Source organism: Emydura macquarii, unplaced genomic scaffold, assembly GCF_026122565.2.
Source record: "Emydura macquarii macquarii isolate MOO-44397 ecotype Brisbane River unplaced genomic scaffold, CSIRO-AGI_Emac_v2 contig_2422, whole genome shotgun sequence".
Taxonomy (NCBI): domain Eukaryota; kingdom Metazoa; phylum Chordata; order Testudines; family Chelidae; genus Emydura; species Emydura macquarii.
The window spans coordinates 19,305,589-19,331,348 of NW_027132559.1; the positions used below are offsets into that span (position 1 = coordinate 19,305,589).

The 25,760-nt window shown below is 38.9% G+C and overlaps 1 protein-coding gene across 2 annotated transcripts in view; it reads left to right on the forward strand.

Moving 5' to 3' along the window:
• Positions 1-1,322: 1,322 nt before the first annotated feature.
• Positions 1,323-25,760, forward strand: part of IGF2BP3 (insulin like growth factor 2 mRNA binding protein 3) — a 161,885-nt gene continuing 137,447 nt past the window's right edge. The window contains exons 1-3 of one of the 2 annotated variants that reach the window (XM_067562069.1): positions 1,323-1,395; positions 1,855-2,032; positions 3,853-3,913. In XM_067562069.1, coding sequence (XP_067418170.1) covers positions 1,858-2,032; positions 3,853-3,913 — 236 coding nt within the window. In that variant the 5' untranslated portion in view covers positions 1,323-1,395; positions 1,855-1,857. Of the gene's footprint in view, positions 1,396-1,748; positions 2,033-3,852; positions 3,914-25,760 lie in introns of those variants that run through there. The other variant, XM_067562068.1, reaches the window with a different exon arrangement.

Consider the following 25,760-nt stretch of genomic DNA (forward strand, 5'->3'; position numbering starts at 1 on the left):
ATCCTTTCCTCATCTTCAGGCAACATTTTGTTTGCAGTGGAAAGGCTCCACATACCCAAACCCCTCCCCTCCACAAACCCACCATTGTACTCTCTACAAATGTTGAAAATTATGAATGGTTCTTTAAACCACAGGGGGAGGGGGGTGGAAATCTCAAAATTCCTGTGTGAGTTTTACCATCCTAGGGTAACGCTGGTTGGTCATTCTTCACATTTTTTAAGATAAGATCCACCATTAACTAGATTAAAAGAAAGAAGGAAACATTTCCCCCCCCCCCTTACACTTTTGGTAGGAACTACACGAGCACGGTATTCTCTCACCCTGGACTCTCCCACTTCTCAATCATTCTCCAACTGTTCTCCACCCCCACCCTCCCCTCCGCCCCTTTGTCCTTTTTTCCATACTGCTCATCATCCAGATACACTGCAACCAATGCTAAGGGACCCGCCAGAAACATTACCAGATGGGGGGCTCCTTCAAGGCTGGAAAGACCCTAGTTTCCCCCTTCCCGCTCCCCACCCTCATTGAGTCCCTTGTCTTTCTCCAGCGCGCAGCCAATTGCAAACCAGAGCCCGGAAAGTCACCAAACATGAAATCGCAGGCAAAGGTGCTGCGCATAGAGAGATCGCTCAGGGCACTGATAAGAATAGTACCCCAACACCCTTCCCCTCCCTCCCGCCCTCCTCCTCGGCGACCCACCCCCACAAAGAGCTCAACGAGCCATCTTGCCAGAGAGCGGCGCTTGCAGGAACGACCCCTCTGAATAATACGGCTGGCTTCGCCTCACGGCGGGGGGGAGCCGTGGGCGTCCTAGGGCAGGTTTCCCTGGCTCCCTGCCCCCCCACCCCCCACGATCTGTAGTACCCTCGGCAATTGCACACAACGCACTGCCGCTCCTCCCGAGCGCGTCCCTCGACTCCTCTCCCCGCCGTTTGCCTGTGCAGGGGTCGGGAGCGGCTCGCTGGGAGAGGAAGAGCTGGGGCCCCTCTAAAAGCGAGGCCGGGGGCTATTTGTGAGTGCCCTGGGGGGCAGGGGGGCGAGACACTGACAGCACTAAAGAGCTGCAGAGCGGGAAGAGCTCCCCGGGCCGGCGCCCAGCAAACTCCCGACGATCTCTCCCCCCCCTTTTTTTAGTCCTCAGCACAGCAACTTGTCCTGTGTGTGTTGTGTGCATGTGCAGCCAGCCCGGCCGTCTCTCCTCCTCCCTGCCTGCCCGTCCCTCCCCCAATCTCTCCTCCTCCTCCTCCTCCTCCAGTGAGTGTGTGTGTGCGTGTGAGAGCGAGAGCGAGCGAGCCGAGCTGCAGCTACCATCTAATTGAGGAGCTGGGATTCCTCACGTGAGAAGTTGATTTGTAGTTTGAACACGTGGCTCATTCAAAAAGCCGGAATATTCAAGTAATTTCCCCCCCCCCTTCGCCTTTTTTTTTTTTTTTAAATTGAGAGGCGGCGCCCGCATGCACGTAGTGTGACATTTTCATGGTCCGCCCGCTGCTGCTGCTGCTCAGCGGGCTTGGGGGCAAGACAAAAAAAGTAGTTTCCCCCCCTCCTCCTTTCTCTTTTCTCAGCCCGCCATCCTAGTCCCCAAACTGGGTGTTTCCCCCCCTCTCTCCCCGATCACACCGCCAACACTCCGGATTCCCATTTGGCTACAGTTTTTTTTTTACCCCGTGAGATAGGGAGGGTGGGAGGGACGCAGGCTGCAGATCTGATTTTTTTTTCCACGGCCCGCCCCCCCCCTCTCTCCTCCATCGCATTTTGTTTGACACCCCCCCACCCTCTCCGGGTTATTTTTGCAAGACGAGGCTGTAATTCGTTGTGCGCGTGGATTATTTTTTTTTTTTTTTAACTAACAAGACCATGAATAAGCTGTACATCGGCAACCTCGGCGAGACCGTGAGCCCCTTGGACCTGGAAAGTCTCTTTAAGGAGTCCAAGATCCCTTTCACGGGTCAGTTTCTGGTGAAGACGGGATACGCGTTCGTCGACTGCCCCGATGAGAACTGGGCTATGAAGGCCATCGAAGCACTTTCAGGTGAGTCTCTCCCGGCGCCTTCCACCCCAGCCCCGAGCACCTACCCCCGCACCCTGCCCAAACACAGAAGTTCCCCTCCCCCCCTTGCTTTTCTCCCCACCCATCTGACCCCCCCCTTACCTCGCCGTTTAAACCCACGGGAGACCCCGAAATCGGTCTCTCCGCCGTGCCCCTTCCACGGGAAGGGAAGGGGGGAGGGGGCGCGAGCTGGCTCCCCGGCCCGGGGCGCGCGGCGGGGGGCTGTGTGTGCTCCGGTCCGTGCAAGGGCTTGGGCTGGGGGGGGCTGCGGTGCGCGGCCGCAGGAGGAGCTGGGGGGCTGCGGACCCCGGGCGCGCCGGCAGGTAACGTGCACACGCTGGGGTTTGACATCCAGCCTCCTGGCCTCCTCCGCTGCCCGGCCGAGGGTCGGCGCGGCAGCCACCCCGGCTGTGGGAAGGGGTGCGGGGGGCGCCAGGCTAGCTTCGGTGGTGGGGAGAGGGGGCGAGGGAGGCGGCCAAGGAGTCGGTACCCCCTCCCCCCATCGCTCGCAAGAGACCATGGCAGAGGCAGCAGCCTGGGCCCAGAAACCTACCACGATGTGGCTCTCCCATATTCTCCCCCCCCACCCCGCTCCCGGAAAATCCTGGCTTCCCCGCCAGCGTCCCGGGAATGTGGGGAGGCAGAAGGGGGAGACCCACCATGCGATTTCATGTTTGCATTGTGCGAAGGAAAGGCTGGGGGTGGAGGGGAAACTGAGCCCGGCTTCCGTTCCGGCATAACGTGCAGCAGCAGGGGCGGGCGAGCCGGCCAGCGCGCATCCACACAGGCGCTCTGCACCCCACAGCTCCTGCCCGGCGTGGCCCCGGTGGCCACCGGGCTTGCTTGGCCCAAGCCGCCTCCTGGGTGCACTTGGGAAGGAGTTGGCTGGCGATGTTCCCTCCCGGCCCCACGCGGGCTGTGGCACAGACTAGAGGCGACACATGCTTTCGCTTTCCCTGCAGGGAGGGTGAAGGCAAGCCGCAGAGTAACCCGAACTTCGGAGGGAAAAAGCCATCGCCGCCCCACTCCACACCCCGGCCAGAGGGGCTGGGAGGGCTCGGGCCCGAGAGGGCGGCATTACTTCGGGATGGCTTATTTTGGTTTCCCTTTGACTGCCTTATCCCGCACTCATCACCGCTTGCAGCAGCCAGGCCGCCTTTCAGTCTCTTGCCTCATCCTGTTTTTGTGTCAAATATAAACGTTGCCTGTTTAATTCGGTTTGCAGAGGCTTGTGGGGGGGAGACACCTGGGTCCTGAAACCCGGTCTCTTCACCCACCTCTCTCCAGAAAATGGCATGAAGTTTAAATTGAGGCCTGTCGCCCTGCGGGACGTGTTGGTAGTAGCAGGGGGAGGAAGGGGTGCCCAGAATAGGCAAGTAGGGAAGACACAAGCATTTTCACACAACCCTGAAGCATTTCCAGTGCCTCCCCTGTCTCCTCTCTTTAAGCTGCAGGGCCCTGATAGTCTCATCAAAGCAAAATGTGTATACATATATATTCTAGATCACTTAGAGAAAATGGCTCAAATACATGAAGAGGTCCACTTTAAAACTGTCTTTCACTTCGGACAATTATTGTGCTAAAAGAATCATTAAAAGTCACTCTCTTGGTTTGGGATTGCCATTTGCCACCATGCTGTTGCTACACCAGTTATTAATGAATAAGCTAACATGTTGCACTTTTAATTTCCTGTGCTATTTAAAATGCCACAAATTCAATTTGTGAAGGGTGTGGAAATGGGGGTGGGGGGGAAACACGCAAACACATTTAAAAACACTTCTCGGTAATGTTTCTATTTGCAGGTAAAGTGGAACTGCATGGTAAACTCATAGAAGTTGAACATTCAGTCCCTAAAAGACAAAGGTAAATAATTTTTTTTTCTTGCTCTCGATGACCAGTCTATCACAGCAAAAACAAAATTAAAAAAATTGCTTAAGTTACATTTGCCTTCCTTGGATAAATGAGCTACTTTCTTAAACTCAAAAAACACTATGGTACTAGAAATAATTCCGGAATCATCCCTTTATTTTTTTAAATGTAGTATGTTCTCAGCCTGCAGTCGATGTATAGAAACTTCTTTATGGAAGGAGCATGTTATAATTGAATGACAAATAATGATTACAAATTTTAAATTAAGTTTCTGAGAAGAGTTGAATTTTGTGCCTTAGCAGGAAATGAAATGGAATGTTTTGTAACAGGCAAGCATGTGAGTTTTGCTCAGTCAAAAGAAAGCATCTTGTAAATATACTTGTATACATACATTTTTTTGATCCTGCCATGCTGGAGGCTGCAGCATTTTATAGTTATGTAGTGTAAGTTTCCTCTGGATTTAAGGAGGAATTTTTCTTTACTGTTTTGATCTGGCATGTACAGACATATGAGGAAACTCTGACTTTTCTTCAGTAAAGACCTGATTTATGCATCCTTTATGTATGTTTTTAATTTTTGCGAAGTGAGTACTTCAAGGCTTAGCAGCGGGTAGTTTTATGGGCCTGATGTGAAGAAGCAGTGCTCAGATTCTTGCAGCAAAGCAGGCTAGTACTTCTGTACTGCCTATAGCATTATAGTCTGCTTTTTTCACAAATGTTTAGATTATAGTGCATTCTGGATTTTCTAGAGAGTAATAACAAAATAGATCAAACTTTGCACTTGCTTGTTTTCCTGCCTTCCATTATACAAACTGTCATGCTTCTCAGATTAAATAACTTTTTAAATGAAGTGCTCCTAACACATCCTTTGACTTTTCCAAGAATACAGTATTTCTAAAATAGTTGATTAAAAAGGTGTGTGTAAATATTCTTTGCTTTATTGTTAGGAATCTGATTTTGGAATTAATCTTTGTTTAGCAGTGGAGGGAAGCTTCACTTGAGAAAGTATGGTTGTGGGATTTTTGTTGGTTTAATGCTGGTAAGAAAGTCTTTAAATGTGTGTTTATGGCTTGGTTAGTTTTGTTGTTTTTCTTTGGAAACTAATGTAATGTTATATGCAGTCTTTTTTATTTATTATGCAAGATGAATGTATAAATTGCAAATTACAGTAGCATATATTCAACTTCTTGAATATGTAATATTGGTTAAATATATTCTTGTTTACGTAAAAGATTATTAGGGTTAAATAGAAGAAAATGCATTGGCAAATGTAGGAATTGATCACTCTCAAAGTACATTCCAGTCTTTGTAATAAATGCCAACATACCAGTTAAGTTGTAAACAGAAATGTATTAATCTCAAGGACACACAAAAATGCATTGATATATACACTATTCTAAACAAATTAATATGATCACAAATGTAGTTCAGAAAAGGTTTTCTGTAACATTTTTCATGTGTTCAAATGCATATTTCCCTGCTTTTAATAGAGTTTGACTGAAAGTATAAAAACAAATTGTTCTTTCTGTTAGGGTTAGGTGTGTTTTTATATTTGTGTGTAAACTAGCACTCTTTCTTTTAAAACGTTTTTTGTTTGTAATTCTGTAACTTATTAGAAGGAATGTTATATAAAACTTGAGAATAAAGTTAACTTTCCAAAACGTATTGCATGGATACAGCTTATAGCTATATTTGTATTTTTATGAATATTTAGTTATCAAAATATCAGTATTATTTCCCACTGCAAACCATGTCTATTAAACACTGTTCAAATATGCTGCATCTGATCAGAATATTTCTGGATTTTTTGATAGAAAACTAAATTGCTTTTCTCATAATTTAAAATAAAAGTTCTCACCTGTAGAAATCAACTTAAAATTAATTCAGTAACGTCCATACAAAAGTAGTTTTTCCTTGCTTTCCTTTCAAAACTGTGTAGTATTTCCCTTGCACCAACTCAACAAGTTTAATTTTTTTTCTCTCTTTCCATGGAACTTATATTGCCTACTTGTTACATATCTAGAGTTACTAGATATCTTTAAAAGGTAAACCTTTAAATGCTGTGCTACATAAGTAATTTGGGGGTGAGAGGAAAGAAAGCTTATTAACATGTGTTCAAATTATAGCTGTAAAATAGATGTATTTAAAAAGCCTGTTTATCTGCACATGGTAAGTGTGGCAGATATAGTTAATAATGAGGTATGTTAGTCAGAGTTCTGTGGAGAATCCTGTGTGGTGGTGTTCAAAAGATCCACTCAGTTTGTTAGTATGTTGAAAGTCTAGGCTAGGGTTAATTCTCCATGAAACCCAGCTTTTACCAGTGTGTTTGGTTTGGTTAGATAGATATTACAGTATAGAAACCTATGTGGAATATAGGTCATGTCCTTCTTTTAGCATGCATAGCGGTACAATTAACAGCATGATCAAATGATTGCTGCCTAATAATAATAGCAAAAGTTGTTTGTAGTGCAGTTAAATTGTTCAGTTACACGGTTGTATTAACTGCTATCACTGTTTAGCTGCTGAGTGGGAAGTTCCTACTCAATTTTTAAAAATATAATTTTCTAAAAATATGCATTTTTGCATTTGTCTGCATCTCCCCAACTCCCACCCCCACAGAGGCTGGTGAGGCTGTGCATTAGGGATGAAGGTAGTGAGCTGGTAATCCATAACCTCATCATTGAAAGAAGGGTTGCCATAATGTTGTGTTGAGTCCAGAAGACTAGTCATTGTGCAGTGTGCTTGATTTGTTATTCAAAGTGAAATTCTTAGACCCAGTAGTCACTGTATTCCAACCTTTGTTGGACATTCCACTCTGAAGTGGGCACACCCACATTTGCAAAAATTACCTTTATACCTGCTGTGAAAGGCAGGCTGAGAATATGGTACTGTAGAATGCCTACTGAAGCATTAAAAGACAGATGACTGGGTAAATTGCAGTTTTGTCAGTGTGTGTGTGTGGTGTGTGTGTGTGTGTGTGTAAGGGGGAGAGGGGTTGGTAAAGGTTTACATGCTGGGAAGAGAGGGGATGTGCCTACTATTTAATAAACCAAAAGTTGTTTCCTGATTTACTACTGAAATCTCAAGGGAATGTGAAAGGGAAATGTGGGATTTTTGCATTCAGACCTTATGAATCATGGAGCTTCAGGTCACTTCATTCAAAACTTGGAGAAGGCATTGTAACAATTTTGAGTGCTAGTCATGCTTCTCAAAAGAATGCAGAGCACTGTTAGTTCTGATCACTTCACATTAATTTTGTTTTGAGAAACAAAAATGCAGCAAGATTGATTATATGTGTGCTCTTGTGGAGGTGCCATTTAGGGACCCCCTAACTGTGATTCAAGAGCACCTGGTCTGTAGTGGGGCAATGTAAATAGTGCCATCTGAATAATCAGATTGCACCATGTCACTTCTTGAGTGATGTGCAGATTAGTTTAGTGGGGGGAAGGGTACGGAGCTGACACTGAGGGTTACACATTGAGTCAGTCCTTTAAGATTTCTGAGAGCATTCTTAAATCCCTGTAACATTTATGGACCTTACTTCACCTAAAATTAGGTTTTGTTTTTTTTTTCTGTAGAGAAAGCTTGCTCTGATTTTCTTTTTAGGAGTTTAAAACACTGAGTTTACACTTATAAAACTCAGATATTATGCTACTAGTGAGGCATTTTTCTAGCTGAGACGTTAGATGCTGTTTTGCTTTTTAAAACAAAATAACTGTTTCTAATCTGATGCTTTAAAAAAAAATTTTTTTTTGTGCTAGTTGTGTGGGAATGAGGTACAGCAGGTAGGTCACAGCGCCTTTTAACCAGTCATTTTGGCCACTAGTAACTCCCTTACAGGGAACCTAAATAAGTTTTTAATTATACTTCACCTAGAATCTCGGTTAATGTGAAGTTTAGTTAGAGAAGAAAAAGGTCTTTTAAAATAAAACTGTTTAGTGAGATGCATAAAAGCTTAAGACTGTCAGTTGTGGATTAAAATTAGTGTATAAAGATTAATATTAACATGAACCTGGTGTGTGTGTGGGGAGGGGGGGGACGCATGACTTACGTCCGAAATCCTAACGGATGACTGAGCTATATGTGGTGATTATGTTCAAAGTGATCAGATTTTTAAGTTAGGGATACGTAACTTGTAGATTTTGTTTTGATCTAGTATGTGAATATAAAGCAGGGGTAAGTATGCTAATGTCATATGGTGTCTGTACACTTTACATAAGTACATAAAAATACATAGCACTTTGTTTTTATGGACAAATTCATTATCTGTTTGTTATGCCCAGTGTCTGTTACATGGAGTGGGTGGAGCACGTGTGACTGAATATCTCACATGGATCAAAACGAGTGAGAATCTGTTACAGGAATTAAGAGTCAAAATTCTGCTTAGCAAGTCTGGTTCTTTGTCCCTCATATCTACATTTTGTTTTTGCAGATGTGAACAGTAGTGTGTTTTTTTTTAAGGAAGCTAATTTTTGGTGATGGTGGAAAAACCGATTGTTGTGGCTCTTATGCATGCAGCATGTAGTTATAGTGAGTATAGATTATTGTTTACCCAGTTTGTGAAGAATTATATTGTAAGAAATTGCATCTCTGTAGCTCCTAGAATAGCCTTCTCACAATAAGATAGCAATGCACATAAAAGCCCCTATTGTAGCAGTCTCTGAAAGTGGGGTGAAGTATAGAAAGCACATGGCACTTTCTTTTAAATTTTAGGTTGAGCTTTTAAACCCCCCTCTCCTCTCCCCAGCATTGTAGATCCTCAACTCTGCAGGCATGCTAAACTTGCATCATTTTAAGCAAAGTATGAGTAAAGGACTGTAAAACATGGTCAGGGAATGGTTAATACGTTTTTTTTTTCTGTATAGGTAATTAAAACATCTGTGAGCATTGCTGTAGTTTTCTATAGGGAGTACATTTTGAGACTTTCCTGAAGCTGAAATTATTGCAAAATACAGCTGCCCACTTCTTAAGTGGTACTTTTCATAGAGAGCATGTTACTCTAGAGCTTGAGAGTCTTTCCTTGCTTCCGATTAGTTTCTGGGTGGAGTTTAGGGGGTGGTTTTTGACCTATAAATCCTTAAATGGTTTGGGACTTCTCTCTGTGTCTTACCTCTCCTAGTTGCAATCAGTGGAGGTAATCCAGCTAATGTACACCCCCTTTAAAGGATATAAGGAGCTTGGTGGCAGAGTATTTTCTGTGGTGGGTCCTCAACTCTGGAACTTGCTCCTCTTGGTCCAAAGATGATCTGTTCTGGCCTTTTGATAAGGCAGTGTGTGGAGGCATAGATGATGCTTAGAGGTTGTGTTGTGATTTGCTGTTTGGGCAAGTATGGTGTGTTGGGTGCGGAAGACTGTTGGGAGGGTGTTTACACTGCAGTTACACTGTGGCTGGCCTGTGTCAGCTGACTCAGGCTTGTGGGGCTGTAAAATTGCAGTGTGGACTGGGCTCAGACTCACAGGGTCCCAGAGCCTGGACTCCTGCCCGAGCCTGTGTGTTTACACCACAGTTTTACAGTTCGAGCCCAAGTCAGCTGGCATAGGCTAGCTGTGGGTGTTTAGGTGGAGTGTAGACGTACCTTTGGTGTGTTTTGTGTATTTGACACTTTGTGTTGTAAGAGCATATAGGCTGTGGGTTAGCCATTCTAAAAATGGTAAAGAAATGGAAATAAATTGAAATTGGGTACAAAAATACTAGATGTTATGAAGCACAAATAAGGAAAAGTGTCTTTATTTTTTTTTTGAGACTAGGACGTAAGAAGATTTGTACACAGTACAAGTATTTACAAAAAGTTTAAATATAATTCCATACTACTTTCCCATAAAACTTCAATGTATTCTTTTAGTTTTGTACTTTCTAAATTTCTGTATGCATAAAAATGTATTCATGTATTTATGGGTCAGTTAATTGATTGTCAAATCTGCATAAAATGGTGCATAAACTCACAGTAAAAACTAACTGCTGATGAAATACAAATGCGTCTTTTGTTCCTGATTCACTTTTGAAGGAATCAATATTTTTTTGGAAAACTGGCTTTGTCAAGTGGAATATTCAGGAAATATGTTTAAACCTGAGCCCAATGGGACTATTTGTGTTTTTTCCAGTTATCAAACCTATGTATTTGTCTGGCCTTCTATGTGTTATGTTTTTGTGTGTGACTCTTCCTCTTCCTACCTAAATAGGGCAGAAGATTTCTAAAAGAGCTGCAGTGTATAATAGAATGTCATATGATCTTGCATTGAGGTTTATGTTATGCTGGAGATGGAGGTGGTAGTAAGTAGTTCCATGCTTGCCAGTGTCTGTAATTTACAATCCACCTGTCCACTTAATCTGCCACTGAGGTGACTCCTATTTCCTTTACTCACTTAATCTACTGAAATTACCAGGTTGGCTGTTAAATACTGTCTGTACAGTAAAAGTTCCGTTCTACTTTTGGCAGGTTAAGACAATTATCACAGCTTTTAAATTAATCACAGAAATTTTTCCCCCTCTATCTACATTATTAATAAACCAAGATGGAAACTAGCTAAGCAACCAATTCAGGTAACCTTAATGTTTGTCAGTAGGTATGTGTATGTTATGAATCAATTACTGTAGGCTACTGGAGATCACCTACGTTAGGGGTTTTGTACCTATAATGCTTTAGTGGCAAATGAATTATGTTTTCTGCAGAAGAGGACATTCATCATATGTTTACAATAGAAAATCTATAGTATAAACTAAAATACGGCACATTCTTGTCACTTTGCTAAAGCTAATTCCCCTACAAAATGTTTATTATGAGAAAAATCTGAAATAGAGAATGTAAGTTACCTTGTATTCTTTGTAGTCTTGTTTAGGAATCTTCCATGTGCCCCTTTTTGTTTGCATGCCGACTGCTGTTAGATGTCATCTCTTTATTTTAGGTATGGTGGGATTGTACTGAACTAAAAATGGTCTTCTGTAAAGATATATTTATAGCTATATTAAATAGCTCAAAATAAGATGCTCTCTTCAAAATCAAGACTATGTCGTTCTAACTAGTTGTATGTTTTAATCATAATTCAACGAGCATAAATGATGAAAATTATACAAAGAATAATTCCCTTTTTGGATTGGAAGTGAAATATTAAAAGATTCAAATTTATGAAAGGTTTTAAAGAAAGGTGGGCAAGAACTTCAGTTTCTATTTTAATCTTTATATTTTGGTGTGAGTGTGATCACACTATTTCAAAGCAATCAGACAACAATATGCAGAACAATGTTTCAGATAAAATGCCTTTTAATCAAGATTATATCACAAAGAACCACTTGCAATTTAAGTAGAAAATCGTTTAGTGTCTAAAGAATTTGTCAGAATAGTTAAATTTCCTTTCTTCAGTATTTGTGCAATTGGAGGTGGAATGTTCACTTTTTCAAGATTAATTTTCATGCTCAACTGAAATTTTGGAACATTATTTTAAGATATGTAAGTGTACCTTGTGTGTCTAATACATCTTTTCCCTCTGGAAATAGCTGGTTTTTATTGTTTTGATAAATAGATGTTATTTTCATATTGTGTACATGTAGGTAAAACTCAAGTGGAATTTGCTCATGGTGAACTCTGAGAGTTCTAAAATATTTTATTGCATTGTCATGTGCAAATTGAAAATCTGATTATAGCAAACTTGCACTTAATGGCTTTCCATGAGCTGCAAAGTTTCATTGTGTCATTGTATGTCTATAGAACTTGGTTTTAGTTGTGTTCAGATTAAATGTTCACAAAGGCATTTATCTGAAATGTTAGCCTAAATAACTCAGTTTAAAAACTCAGTTTTATTCAGATTTAGTTTAAATTTTTCACTGTAACCATTCTACATTTATGGTATTAAAAAAGGAATTCTAACCTGTTAAGTATAAGCAAGGCTAGAGGACCAGTTGAAAGAAAGAGATTGACCGATAAACACTATATAACAACTTTCTCATCACGGGGCCTGATCTCACAAACCTTTTTTCACCTGTGTAGTCTTCATATAACTTTTTTGAAGGCTTTTAAGTTAGTGAATTTTCAGAATTGGGTCCAAACTTTGGGACGGTCACTGCCCAAGAAACCTAGGAAAAGTAACCTGACTTTAACTAGGCTTGGCCCCCCCCCCCCCCGCCCCCCAAAAAACCCAACCAAAAAACAAACAAACAAACAAACAAAAAAAACCCCCAAAACCCAGTTTTTAAAGTGACATGGAAGTTTATTTTGGGGATGGGGCTGTTTGCTTATAAATCTTTAGTGTTTACATTGTTGGAGGGTTCTAGATCTGAAGACAACGTAACAGTGGGTGCTTCTAGTTAAGAAATACTCAAAATTAACATTATTTAGAAGGAAAGAATTTTTAGTGTGTTCATTGACTTTCCTTAGCCACTAATTTAAATCATGCTGATATCAAACACTCTTGTTTTGTAAATTGCCATTCTTTGCTCATGTGAATTATAATACTGGTGGAAACTACCGGAGGAAACTTCCAGTGAAAGTTCAGTGACAATCAGAATGTATCATGGTGGCTGTTGCAGCACTGAATGGCAGAAGCAAACTTAAAAAAATCTTGTCTTTTGGAATCATATTACTCACTTTGAAGTTGCCTTCCAAATGTCTAGTTTACTAATATCACATGTACTGTCCACAGTCTGACTTCTTGCTGTATGTGTTGCTCTGTTGCTGATGTGAATTACTACAGTGTAAAGAACATTTAAGTTTATACCATATTTCTATTCCACTGAGTTGACTCAGATATCTTGACAATGACCGTACACAGACTGTGTGGTTTTCTTCACAGAAAAATTTAATATTCCAGTGCGTGGAGAGAGCTGTCCAGTGTGTTCTGTTGTTAGCTTTGATAAAATTTAACAAAATTGACACTAACTAGTGAAAATGATTCAATTCTAAAAATATCTTGAAACAGTGCAGTCAGTCTTACTACTAGTTGCTAAAAAGCAAGAAAATTTGTTAAACCAGTATTGTGGCGTGCTTCACAGAACTGATTTTTAATGAATGTCAAGATATTTTTCCTGATTGTATAATTCAGTAACAAAGATCTAAAATCTGTCATCCTTAATCAAGCAAAAGTCACCAGGAGCCTTTCTTGATTAAGGATGTCAGAATTTGGCCCTAAAAGAAGCCATTTTTATTTAGCAGTTGCACATGATTATATTTCATCATATGTGCAGAAATTCTTAACCCAGGACACTTGTAGGAGACCATTATCTTTCTGTCAGGTTGGACATTTAAGTAAATATGTACAGATTTATATTTTTATTTCATTTGAATTGCATGTTAACAGAAACTAAGCGTGTAATTGAATAGACAATACAGTCTATATATTTGCTAACAATTAAAATAAGGGGATCTGGAAGTCTTAAGTCTATATAGCAGAAAACAAAAGTTATAAACACTGAGTTTTATTATAAGTCAAACAAGACAAATTGGAAGTACGACAAACAATTGCATAACAAACGATAAGCAAATGGCTGCCTTTCTTATAGATATGGCAATTTTTTCCTAAATTTATATTTTATCTGCCAGACTGATGATCCTTTCAAAACCCCAGATGAGTTTAATTCCACTTTTCAAAGATTCAATAGCCGAGTTATGTAAAGAGGCCTCACGTTATGGAGACTCACTCTTACAAAATAGACAAATATTTACTAGTATACCAAGTATAATCAATAAATAACACTAATCTGCAATTTTCTAAAGTACGTTAAGTATGATATAGTTCCTGAGTGTGTACTCTTGGTTCACTTATTCACTAAATACCCAAATTTGATGATCCTCAGAGGGCCATTAATGCAAATTAATAAGGTCCTACTCTACTTCAGTAACCTCATTTTAGGTTGGTTGATTTGTGCGTGTTGGCATTGTCTCCAATGTAATTACAAAAAATTACGCATTTTTTGAGGTTTGACCAATACTCAGTTGGAGTAGAATTTGTACAGATAGTTAGACAAACAATCTATGTTGGGACATTTGGCCACTGTTTCAAAGAAGAAACAGTGTTTATTTTGCTGCTTAAACACTCTGAAAACCTTGCATCTAGTATAGAAATGGAAAGTGCACTCTAGTATAACTTTTAACCTGTGTGCACACCTACCCAGGTAGCTACTGTATCTGTCCACAGTAGAGTGCCACTAAAACTGAGTCATTGTCAGCTATGTGGGGCAGTACTACTAAGGTAGTGGTACTCAAACTTCCCCCCAACCCCACAGAAACAGAATCTATCCATATCACCCCCCTCTCTCTCCCCCATCCATTACTACACAGTTAAGTGGAAATGTGGTGCTCCTTCCTGGCCACCCGGGTGCCTTCCCAATGTTCCTCTGCAGCTCCCAGTTTGGGGACCACTGTGCTAAGGTATGTTTCAAACACAGAACAGTTGAATAAGCAACAGCAAATTGTTTGTCAAACTAGTAGGGGCAAAGGTTCTAAAACTAAAATTCATATGTTGACCCCTTCCAGTACATAAATAACTGCCTGGTAAAGATAACTTTACATGTGTAGGGTTTCCTTCTGCCTTCTTAGAGTACAAAAATAATACTTTTCTGTACTATTTTTCTTCCACTCTGACAAATATTTTTAAACTAAAGTACATTGCTTTTTGTCCCTGCCCCCCACATTCACATGATGGTGTATACACAGTTAATTTATTGCAGGTCTTAATGCTGCTGCACGTGTGGGATTAAATCCAGTGATTTAGAATCAGGGATGCTACTTTTGAATGCATGATCAATAGTAGCGTTCCATCATACTACTCAGGGCTACATGAAGCTTTATGCTGTATGCCAGTGCTATGTTTTGAATAGCAGTTGTTCAAAATGGCTATTGGAAATGAATGTTTAAGTTATTTTGAGTTTCTTTAACTGTTGAAGGTTGCTTGAAATCACATGTGGGGCCATGTGTCAGCGAGGAGTTCTGTTGAATAACCCTGACTTGCATCATTATAATCATTTTGGGTGTGACCTTAGGAAAGTTGGGCATGTAACATTCTATCAAAAATTTAGTGACACTTCAGCATAGCAAATCCCTGCAACCCTGAAAAGTTAATGGGGAAGGAATGCCTTAGAATGGGGTCTCGTTTTCTAAAGACTGCAGTATTCAGACTTAAACTAGATAAAGCTGTTGTGAATATTCAATTAAGGAGAATCTTGTCTGGTTCTAAGGGGCAGATTAGATTACCTGACTCTTTCTTCCATCTCTAACATCCAGTTCTGTGAACTTTACTTGCACTGTATAGATAACATGCATATGTTTGCGAGCTATGTTCTCTATTAATCACTTATTTTTGAGCAGTTTCTCTGTGTTGAGGTTTATAACTATAGTTTTATTTATTGCTGCTAATTTGATTTTTATTGTCTTGTCCAGTACTTGGTAGGAGTTGTCATTCACTATTTGGAAACAAGTTAAAATTTTGGAATATTTTTGTAAGGCAAACAATATAGAAACTAATATAGAAATTGGACAGTAACTCCTAGTAAAGATAATCTCATGCCTGGGCTTTGAACACTTGTTAGATTCTAGTATCTCTTTCCTTACGATGATTTTGGGTAATCCTGTATTTTAGTGCTCTCTCGCCTTTTCATAGTTTAATGGTTTGGAATGCACTTGATTTTGGGTCCTAGTCTGTTTAAAGTTAGGATGATCAGTTGATGATCAAGATTCTAAGTGTTTTGTATTTACGTTATTGATCAAGTGCAAGTTTCTGTCTCATAGAAGATGGTTGGGTTTGTATCTAGTGATATGGAAAGTGAATAGTCTGTCTTACTGCTATGGCAAAATAATATCTTTGTTCATAGTGGAGCTACTAAAAATATAATGTGATAAAATCATATTGTGTAATTGTCAAAGGGAAATGCTGATCATGTAACTCATTGTGGTAATATAGTTCCATAGCCATAAATAGCCCAAAACATAATTTTAAAGTTGGTTAGTTTTCTTAAATGTGGGCAGAATAGTCATTGCAACTAGTGCTTTCTGTCCCTAAGTATCCAACAAATAAAATGGAGTGTATTTATTAGACCTACAAGTCAATAAATACAAATAACCTTAAACTCTTAACTATATTTCTAAGTTAACAGGTACCAGGATAACATATGTGGTTATGCTATATTGTTGTGAGACTAAAGTAAGGTAAAATAAAAAAAAATTCAATTTGACTGTGCTCACTTTAATTGAAAATATGAAGCAAGTTAAAATGTAATTGATGAAGCTAAGATCAAGTTCAATATTTCTTCCATGTTTATCTTTAGTGACACACAGGTATAGAGATGTATAGTTACTCTGAGTAGCATAATTGTCAGGATAGTAGGAATATACTGTAACTTGGTGTAGTTCTCTAATTATACAATAGCATGCATGTTCTGGGTTTACACTGTACCGTAACATGAAAACCACTTACATTTTTACTAATGCAGTCTCTGATTTTAAAAAAAAAGGTTAATATTTATTATAATGTTGTCTTTTGTCTTTAAAACATTTCCTATTTTTCAGGAGAATAGGAGAGGGAGGGAAATAAGTTGTTTGAAAGCTAGTGGGGGGAGCTACATTATCACTTAATCTTTGTGTCTAATTAAATAACTCTTTAAACTCCATGGTAATTTTTTCTAGTGTGGTGAAACCAGTCGATGAATATCTTGACCTTGTTAAATAAAATTCACAACTATTATGTAAAAAGGGAACTTACATATTTTGTGTACATGTAACTTTGCTACAATGTAAACTGCTTCTGAGGGGTAGCTTAAAATATAATGTAAAACTAAGTATGACTGAAGTATTGCGGAGTTAAATTTTTGTGAGTAGTTGAATTTATTGTCAGTGGAATGGAATAAAATCTGTTAGTGACACTTTCTTTAAAGCCTGATGTAAATGTTCAGTGAACATCTTTACAATTCCTGTAAGTTATAGTACTTTTCAGATCAGTGGGCTAAACAAAGCTTATGTGAATATAGCATAAAAGTAAAACACTAAATTATGATAAATTTTATTAAATGCCATATCGGAAAAATACTATGACTAAATAGTTTTATATGAGTAAATGAAGTAAATTACCTTAAAGGAATACACTGGGGGTATGATCTAAACAAAAATTGTATAGCTTTAACTATACCAGTATATTAGAGCAGTAACATACAGCCCTCCTGACCCAGTGTAGGCGCACAGATAAGCATAACTGTGTTTAGACTGGTTAAACCTTATTACCATAAGGAAAGGGGGAATAGACTATACTGGTATAATTTCATCCACTCTAGGGGTTGTACTGGTATAACTATTTTTGATAGGTGTGTAGTGGTGGTGGGGCTCCTAATCCAAATACTTACATGGATACAAAATCTTGTATGAGAGCCAGGCCTAATTGCATAGAGATTTTATACATATTTCAGATATCTAGAACTACTAAATGGCTAGATATTGGTCATCTTGATGAACAAGAAGGTGCATTCTCTATTTTTAAGGTAGTAGGGAATTTATTTTCAATCTGAAAGCTCTTGTTTTTTTGTCCCTTTTTGTGGGGGAAGGGGAGGCAAATTTTTCAAATGGTATACTTAAAGTCATGGAGGGGATTACATGTGAGGAATAAATTCCAGTAGAATGTCGCTAATATGTCCTTCCCATAATTCACACACAATCCAGTTGAGTTTTCTAACCATAGAAAACAGTTAATAGGCATTACATTAAAAATCACACTATTCTGAAAACTTCTAAGCTAAGTTGTTTTTTGACAAGTAATTCTTAACTATTTACTATATAAAACTCACCATAATTTAGAGTTTGGAGAATTATTACTTTTGTTTTCTATTCTATTCTATTCTGCATTTGAGAATATTTTGCAGTTGGGGGCAAGGAATAGAGACACAGTGATTGAAGTTTATTTAAAAAAAAGATTTCAATTTGGTGGGAGAATTGAATTGGAATCTTAAAACGGAGCAATAAGCTGATGCTATTTCCTTTTACAGCTATTTAGATGTTAGTATTTCTACAATATTTACTACAGACCAATTACTAAAGCATTATCATCAACTAGTACTAACTACATTTGTCAAAATATATGAACCATTTATGATGCATTGGCTTGTTTTAATTTTGTTCGCTTACTGAATTTTGTGAAATAGCAACTAATTTACAACGGTTCTCTTTCTCGTTAGTGTGAATTTGTAGGGTTCTACTGTGCTGAATAGTTTTGGGTGAGTGCAAATAAATCTCTGGGTCAAACTTGTTTAAAAAAACAAAACAAACAAACAAAAAAAAAGAACAAAACAAAAAAACCCCAAACAAACCAACAACCCCCCGCCCCCCCCCCACACCCCCATTTAATGGGAATATGCCTGGTAAATTTAGCACAGTCTCTGCTGTTGCAGGATAATGAAGTGTAAATTCCGTTAAACTTATTCCTATTCAGAATTCTAGAAGATCCAATAGTAGACATCCTTATTCTTTACTTATTTTTTTGTCTTGGGTGAATGGAGAGTATAGGGTAGGAAGGAAGGTGGCTTTGTTATATTTGGTAATATCTGTTTTAGAAAGAAAATATTGTATAGAAATATTAAATTGTGACCTCTGTACAAACATCCTATAGAGCTTTAAGCTTATTTTGTTTAACCATTAAATCATGAAACTAATACAGTATGTTTTTAAGAGCACAGCTAGCAGAATTTTGTGTAAAATTACTCTTGTAGTCAAATGAGGTTTCATATAAAAATTAAGAAATACAAACAATGTGTGTATGTATATTCATACAACTACACTTCCACAGTATGTCCCATTGACCAAAACTTCCAGTTACCAGAGGTGGTTAAAGCTGCATAGAACCTAAAAACATAGTTACTAATCATGTGACAGTACCTTTAGTTTTCCTTTGTAGCTAATACTTCTCTGTGGTTTAAAAAAAAAACAAAACAAAACCCCAAAAGCATCTGAGTCTTTAAAGTATTAAGATTTTTGTCATCTAGTTAAAGAAAATAATCTGAATGTGGAACTGCCTAATCAAATTAGAACTTTTCACTAATTATGGATATTTCAAAATGTCATCATAACCTCTCCACTCTCACAACTGTGAATTTCATCTTAAAATTACACTTTCCTGAACATTCACCCACTCTTGTTACAGCACCTAAGAATAATTTTAAGTTTAGTTTGTGCATTTTCCAGCCCTCCGTTTCATTGTCTTCCATGTGTAGTCAGGTAAAGCCAGGTGGTTGCCATCATCCAGGATCAGGGCCTTCGTTTCCCTTCTTTGTCAGGGTCTGTCATAGCAACATAAGAGAGAAAACAACTTCTTTGTAAATCGAAAACAAGTTTGTATAACTCAAGTGATATTCAGACCTCGGTGGTTCAGGAACCAAATTAACAATTAACATTACCCATAAGCACCACAGTAGTGTGAATTCATTTACTATATATACATATTTAAACAGTATGATGGGAAATAATTAGTTTATATATAGTCTCACAGCAAAATGACTGACCAAATATTCTTTCTTTATGAACTGCAGTTGTTTAATAACTTAGTAAAACCATCCTGACTGATTAATAACTTTGATTGGTTAATAATTAAATCGCAGTGTTTTAATATCATGTGCTGCAAAGAGCTGAAGGAGACACGTTAGAGAGTGACTTGTGGCTTCCGAGCCTCAGTCTGAGTATCACTGGTGTATAAAAACAAACAAAACCCTGCACACTCTCTGGCAGGATGATGGGAGATTTAGGGACAGGGGTACCACATTACATTATTTTTAACTCACTTTAAATAGATATATTTGTTTCAAGGTATAACATTAAAAGTTTGAATCAAATTTGTAATAGCAAAGAAGATAGATCAGGGTACCTTAATTGCTAACTTCATGCTGTTGAGCCTGTGTAATGGAAGTCTTCCAAGTACAGGATTTAAGTGCAAAATGTAGTGTGGCCAACTATCATGACTTGAGATAAAGTCTCAGAATATCTATTTTCCTCAAAGCCCTGGATTCTGGAGTTATGTGATTGTGTGAGAATCCAAGATTTCATTGTAAAAAGTGTCTAGCCCTTGTAGTTGTGGAGAGAACCTTGAACATGTGACATTAAAGGCTAGGAAACCAGAAGGCAAACGTATTGTATTTAAGACGATTTCATGATGTTTGAACATATGGGGATTGGTAATACTTAGGTTTATCTATAAACACTGTTGTACTTATTGTTTGATTTTTAAATTTAGTCTTCGGTGACTCATCCTTCCCAGATTAACCTCGCATCTCTCCACACCCCAAATTTTTTTGCCAGAATTTACAACCGTTGTCACTGAGGTAGATCAGTACATATTTACATCAGGCTTCTAACTGATGGGCACACATGCAATAACTTCTCTGAGAATATCTGTTAGGGCTGGTTCACACTTACTGCGCGATTCGGCGGCAGTCGACGGGAGTTAAGCAAACTACACAGAGTAGTTTGTGTAACTGACGTCGACTGCTCTGCTTCCCTTCTGCGCGCTGGCTACACTGCGCTGAGCTGACGGGAACAGTGTTCCCGTCGACGCAGCGCTACGCTACTTGAGGGGGGTGGACTTACTCAGTCGACTTCCTGATCGATTGAACAGGTCTCACTGACTGCTCAATCGATCAAGAAAGATCGATCTGGCGGCAGCGATTTTGCCACCAGCCTTAGATAGATGTTTTGACTGTCACTTCAGCAGCTGCTTTTTGAAGTGAACTAACTAGTTGGCTTCTTTAATTACAGGCATTAATGTCCTCTATTTGCCTAAAAATGGCTTTAATATATGCTCAGATGACTTTTTTTTCTTTGCTAGTGTAAAACTAGCAGAACTTGCTAGTGAAGATTGTAAATGCCTCCTTTCCTTTTCCTTTCATGCAGTCCCTCCAAACTAGCTACAATTTGAAGCAGAGACTTTTTATGCAAGTTTCAGCTTGGAGCTGCTGCTTAATTATGGCTGATACAAATCTGTGAAAATTGGATTTGCAGTGGAAATTCTGATGGCTTCAACACCAGCAGCACTAGTAGGCACCACTACAATATTTGAGGGGGTAGAAGAGTCTCTAACTATGTTTGTGTTTTTATATTTAAAAAAAAAAAAAAAGTTTAACATTGTGAGCTATTATGAAGGGATTAGAAGTTCATGCAATTGAGATAGTTCATAAACAATCATTTTGCATATTTGAAGGGTTTTTTGCTTGCAAAATGCATTGTTTGGTTCTTCATGTAGCCTTTAGGTGGATAACTTACTTTGATCCAGATACCAATTGGTGGGGAGTGGGAGAAGTGGCAAAAGCCTGTATAATTTTAAAGCATTCAGTCAACAAAATCAGCTTAGTTAGTGGTACAGTTGTTTGAGGAATATATATCCTTCCTCTGAGTGGGGGTGGGGCAGGGAGAACCAGTAGCTTTCAATAAATTTGCAGTTTCTTGAAAGGAGCAGGGTGGGAGGAATTGGGGTTGGGAGTGGGAGGCTGTGGAATAGCATCCACAAATCCATTGGAAACTCAATGGCTGCAAGATTAAAGATCATGTTCATACTGGTGGATGATAGAACTCACCACAGCATATGTGTAGTGGCATGTAAATTTTTAAATGAGTTAAACTCTTAAAACAGCATTTCATTATGATAAAACTCCTGGAAAATGCAAGTATCTTCAAATAACTGAAAAAACGAGAGTCCTGTAGCACCTTGAAGACTAACAAATTTTTGCGGGCATAAGCTTTTGTGGGCTGCAACCCACTTCATCAGATGCATCGATGCCCATGAAAGCTTATGCCCACAGAAATTTTAGTCTTTAAGGTGTTGTTTTTGCTGTATACAGGCTAACATGGCGACCCCTCTGGAACTTTTCAAATAGCTGAAAATTTAAATTGGAATATGGTAATAGTTGCAATGTCTTTTGATTATTTTCCTTATTAAATCACTTTACGGTCCACACTTGGGAATTTACAAATAATGAATATAAGATTTTAGTCTAATTAGAAGTGTGAAAAATAGTCAAATGATGTCTTGAAGTGGCCTTAGCCAAAAGCCTATTATCTGATTTATTTTTATAAATATAAGAACTACAGGCTATGATTTGACTATCCACTTGGACATGCTGATGGCTTTTAGGTTTCATGCATTCCAAACACACTCCCACCCGCAAAAATCTCTCTGCAAAACAAAAGGGGAGGGAGAGGCTAGGCCTGTCACACACCGAAAGGCTTCTCTCTTTTAATACAATCCTATACTGAAACTAAATTGCTGCATTGGTGGCTTGTGACATAAGAATGCAGATGTATAAAACATTGGCCATACATTTACTTCATGGTTACTCTTAAAAATCTCTGATCGAGAGATCTAAGCTCTTTTAGGTATAAGCACACCTGGGGTGTGGCGGAAACAATCATACCTTGACATTTTTGTAAGGGGAGTGGGAGTGTCTCTGTACAACAACATAATGACCACATTTTGAGCGCTGCTCATATAAGCATACGCCTCTCCAAAGCTGCTTCTGTGGTTGGGTTTGTATGTGCAGGAGGAAAACGAGAGAGACATGATGCATATGTCTGAGATTAGAATCAGACCTTCAATTTTAAATCTAGCATGCTTTGATGAGTTTTGAGAGAGCTTACTTTGTTGAAACTTAAAAACCTTTCCTGTTCGCATGTAGTGACGCATGGTGTTCTTAAACTAAGGGTTGGGAAGTGTAGCTGATATATAACACACAGTTTGTGACCTAGGCCTCCATTTGTGTGACTAATAGTATTTTTAATCTGAATTGCAGCAGTAGGATTTGCAGTTCAAGTATGCGGCAGTCCAGTAACATAAAGATGCTGTGGAGTATCTGTATTTCAGTATTGTAGAAGCTACTTGTACTTATCAACTATATATATATATATTTTTTTTTTGAGCAATTAGATGTAACTTGTTCATCTGGTATTTTGAGGAAAAAAGACTTTACTGTTTCAGAAAAATCTATATCTTAAATACTAACAATATTATAGTGTTGACAGCTTAAGTATTTGAAGTCTGTTCCCCAGCCATTCCCTCTACATTTTGGTTGGTCTCATGAGTTTATGGCCCAAATTAGGTAAAATATAGTAATTATTCCTCTTAATGTGTTCTATAGGAATACACATTAGAAATTACTTAGCTTTTTATAGAAATAATGTAGAAACTTCACTAGCCACTTGTCAAATCTAAATTTAGTTTCCAGGGTAACAATCTCGTGTGTGTGTGTGTGTGTGTGTGTAAGTGTAAGTAAAAGATATCCAATTTAATTCTCCTTTTAACAAAGGGATAGGAAATCAAAACTTAGCTTTTAAAATATTTATCCGAATTGCTGATTAGGAGCAAGTGAACTAGTGTGGCCCTAATTTTATTTGGAAGTTGTAGGTGACTTAAAATAAGGAGCATATATTCAATATCTTTATTCAAATCATTTAGTTTTTGCTAGTTTCTTACATGCTTTTTTAAAAAAGCAGTTAGTTAAAATTTATCTTAAGTCTTTCAAAATCACTTACCTGACTTAACTGGCAAGCAAATTGACTGTAATATTAATTACAGGAAGACCTATTCCATGGCTAGTTTAACCTCCCTCACCCATGATGTTACTTTTTAATTGGTGTTTGGTGTGACCACGTTATATTTGCTACACAGAGAATATAGTGAGTTCCTGTGAAGAACTGATTTTTGTAACTTTAGAATGTGGGTCTGATTCTCCTCTCTCACTGGTGACAACTCAGTTGTCATAGTGGCTGAAACTGTGGTGGAAAGAGCATTAGGCACTGTATAGATAGAACAGCTTTTTTTTAAACTACAAAATGGCATTTATAACCATTTTAATTCATTTTTGTATTATGGTTAAACAGTAGGTGTAATAAATAAATAAAAATAGAAATGTCACGTTTATTTTTCCTGCAATCAGCAAAATCATTTGAAGTCAGATTCATTAACAGGAATTTGATGTATTGGTACAAGAATCTTTAGCTTTATCTTTGTGTCTGGCTAATCCAGTAGCATATCTGGACATCTTTTTAGATAATCCAGTTCTGTAATAGACGATATACCTCCTTTTGTAACACATCTCAACTTTGTTTTAAAATACTATTCATTGGTTGCTTTTTGCCACGTCCAGTTTCTTCTGTTAATTAGCCAGTATGTTAAAACATGAGTGGTTGCAATTTATCAATTCTGAATAGGCATAACTGAAATGAATCACCCTTCCATTCTTTATAAAGTTCTTAACTGAATAAATCAAGACAACTTTATTTCCAACTTTTTGTTATGCTGAATCTCTAGCAGTTGAGTTGAAGTAAAATTGTAGCTGTTCAGAGAACAGTTGACTACTTGTGACCTTTCACATGTATGAAGATATTTCTGTCCTATAGGACAACCATTCTGACTTAAAATGCCATCGTTTTACATTGACATCTTTCCCTTGTAAGCTATTATATTAACTTGTGTATTTTATTCCATATTTGTTGAAGTAAAATTGAATAGATGAGCATTGCACACAACATAATTTACAAAACAATTCAGACACATGCTCTTTGGGATCGGGAACTTGGCATTTTTTGGTGGGAGGGGTTTGTAAAAAGGCTATGTGCACATTGGCTGAATAGAAGCAAAATCTTTTAATTGCTGTAAAATGCTGTCTATAAAGATTAGGAACTCTGAGCACAAGTTGGAGATGTTTTTGATATTCCTTGTAAACACACATTTTCTCAGTAATATCTCTGAATTTCCTGTGGCTGGATGTCACCCAGTCCATCATACAGAAATGAGAACGCTGAAATTTATTTAAGCCAGAGATTCGTGCATGGCCAATGTTTGAGCACCTTTACACCAAAAGAAGTTCTTTGGATGTGAGGGGAACAAATCACTTCAATATTTCCTTTTGGTTTCAGTGCTTACTTAGTGCTGTTGTAAACCTGTAGGGTTCTCTGTGGTCACAGGCATTGTGGGTCCCAAAACATGTTTTGACTGTATCCTCATTCAGAATAATGTAATCTGTGTTACACTACTTTAAACATACCACTGTACGCTTATTTAGTAAAGAATAGCACTTATCTCTGCCAGTCAGCACAGTGAAATCTGTAAGCATATAACTGATGTGGGCACAGCATATATCTGTTAACACACTTCTTCAAGTTACTATGGTTTTTCTTTGTGTTCTTGCTCATGTCCATTTCCAATTTATGTGTGTGTGCTCGCCACATGCATCGGTGCCAGAAAACTTTTTCCCCTAGAGGTACCTGTACAAGCCGGCTCTAGTGCCCTCTGCAGCAGCACGCATATGCGCCTGCATATAGGTGCTGCCGGCTCCCCTCCTTCTCAGTTCCTTCTTGCTGCCAGTGATGGTGCTGGAACGTCTCTTGCCTTCACAAGTTTTCTTCGTTAAACCAAGTGGTTTATTCATCGTTTTAGTGTATATAGTTCCTTCTTTTGTTACAGTTAGCTCTAGTTTGTTAGCTGTTAGAATCCCAGGGTCAGGGCATGCCTCGTTCTCCTGGGCTTAAACCCAGTGCTTTGTGTAAGAAACCAATGCTGAGGAGCGACCCTCATCAAAGTTGTCTAAAGTGTCTGGGGGAAGCTCACGTCCATGAGAGATGTAAGATCTGTAAAAGTTTTTGCCCTTGGACTAAGTCTGGGATATGTCTCAGGGCCATTCTGATGGAGTCGGCTCTTAGACTGGTCTTGGAGCCTGGCAGGTTGGATTCTGCACTGAGCATGAGGGCCTTGGCGCTCAGTGCCACTCCGTTGCCTTCTTCCTCCGCTCGGCACCGATCTCCCTCCCCAGTTCCAAAGAACAAGTCAGAGGATCCGCGCGGGATGGGGACGCTCCCCTGTGGAGAAGGCCAAGGGAAATCTGGCGATACCTGCGTCGG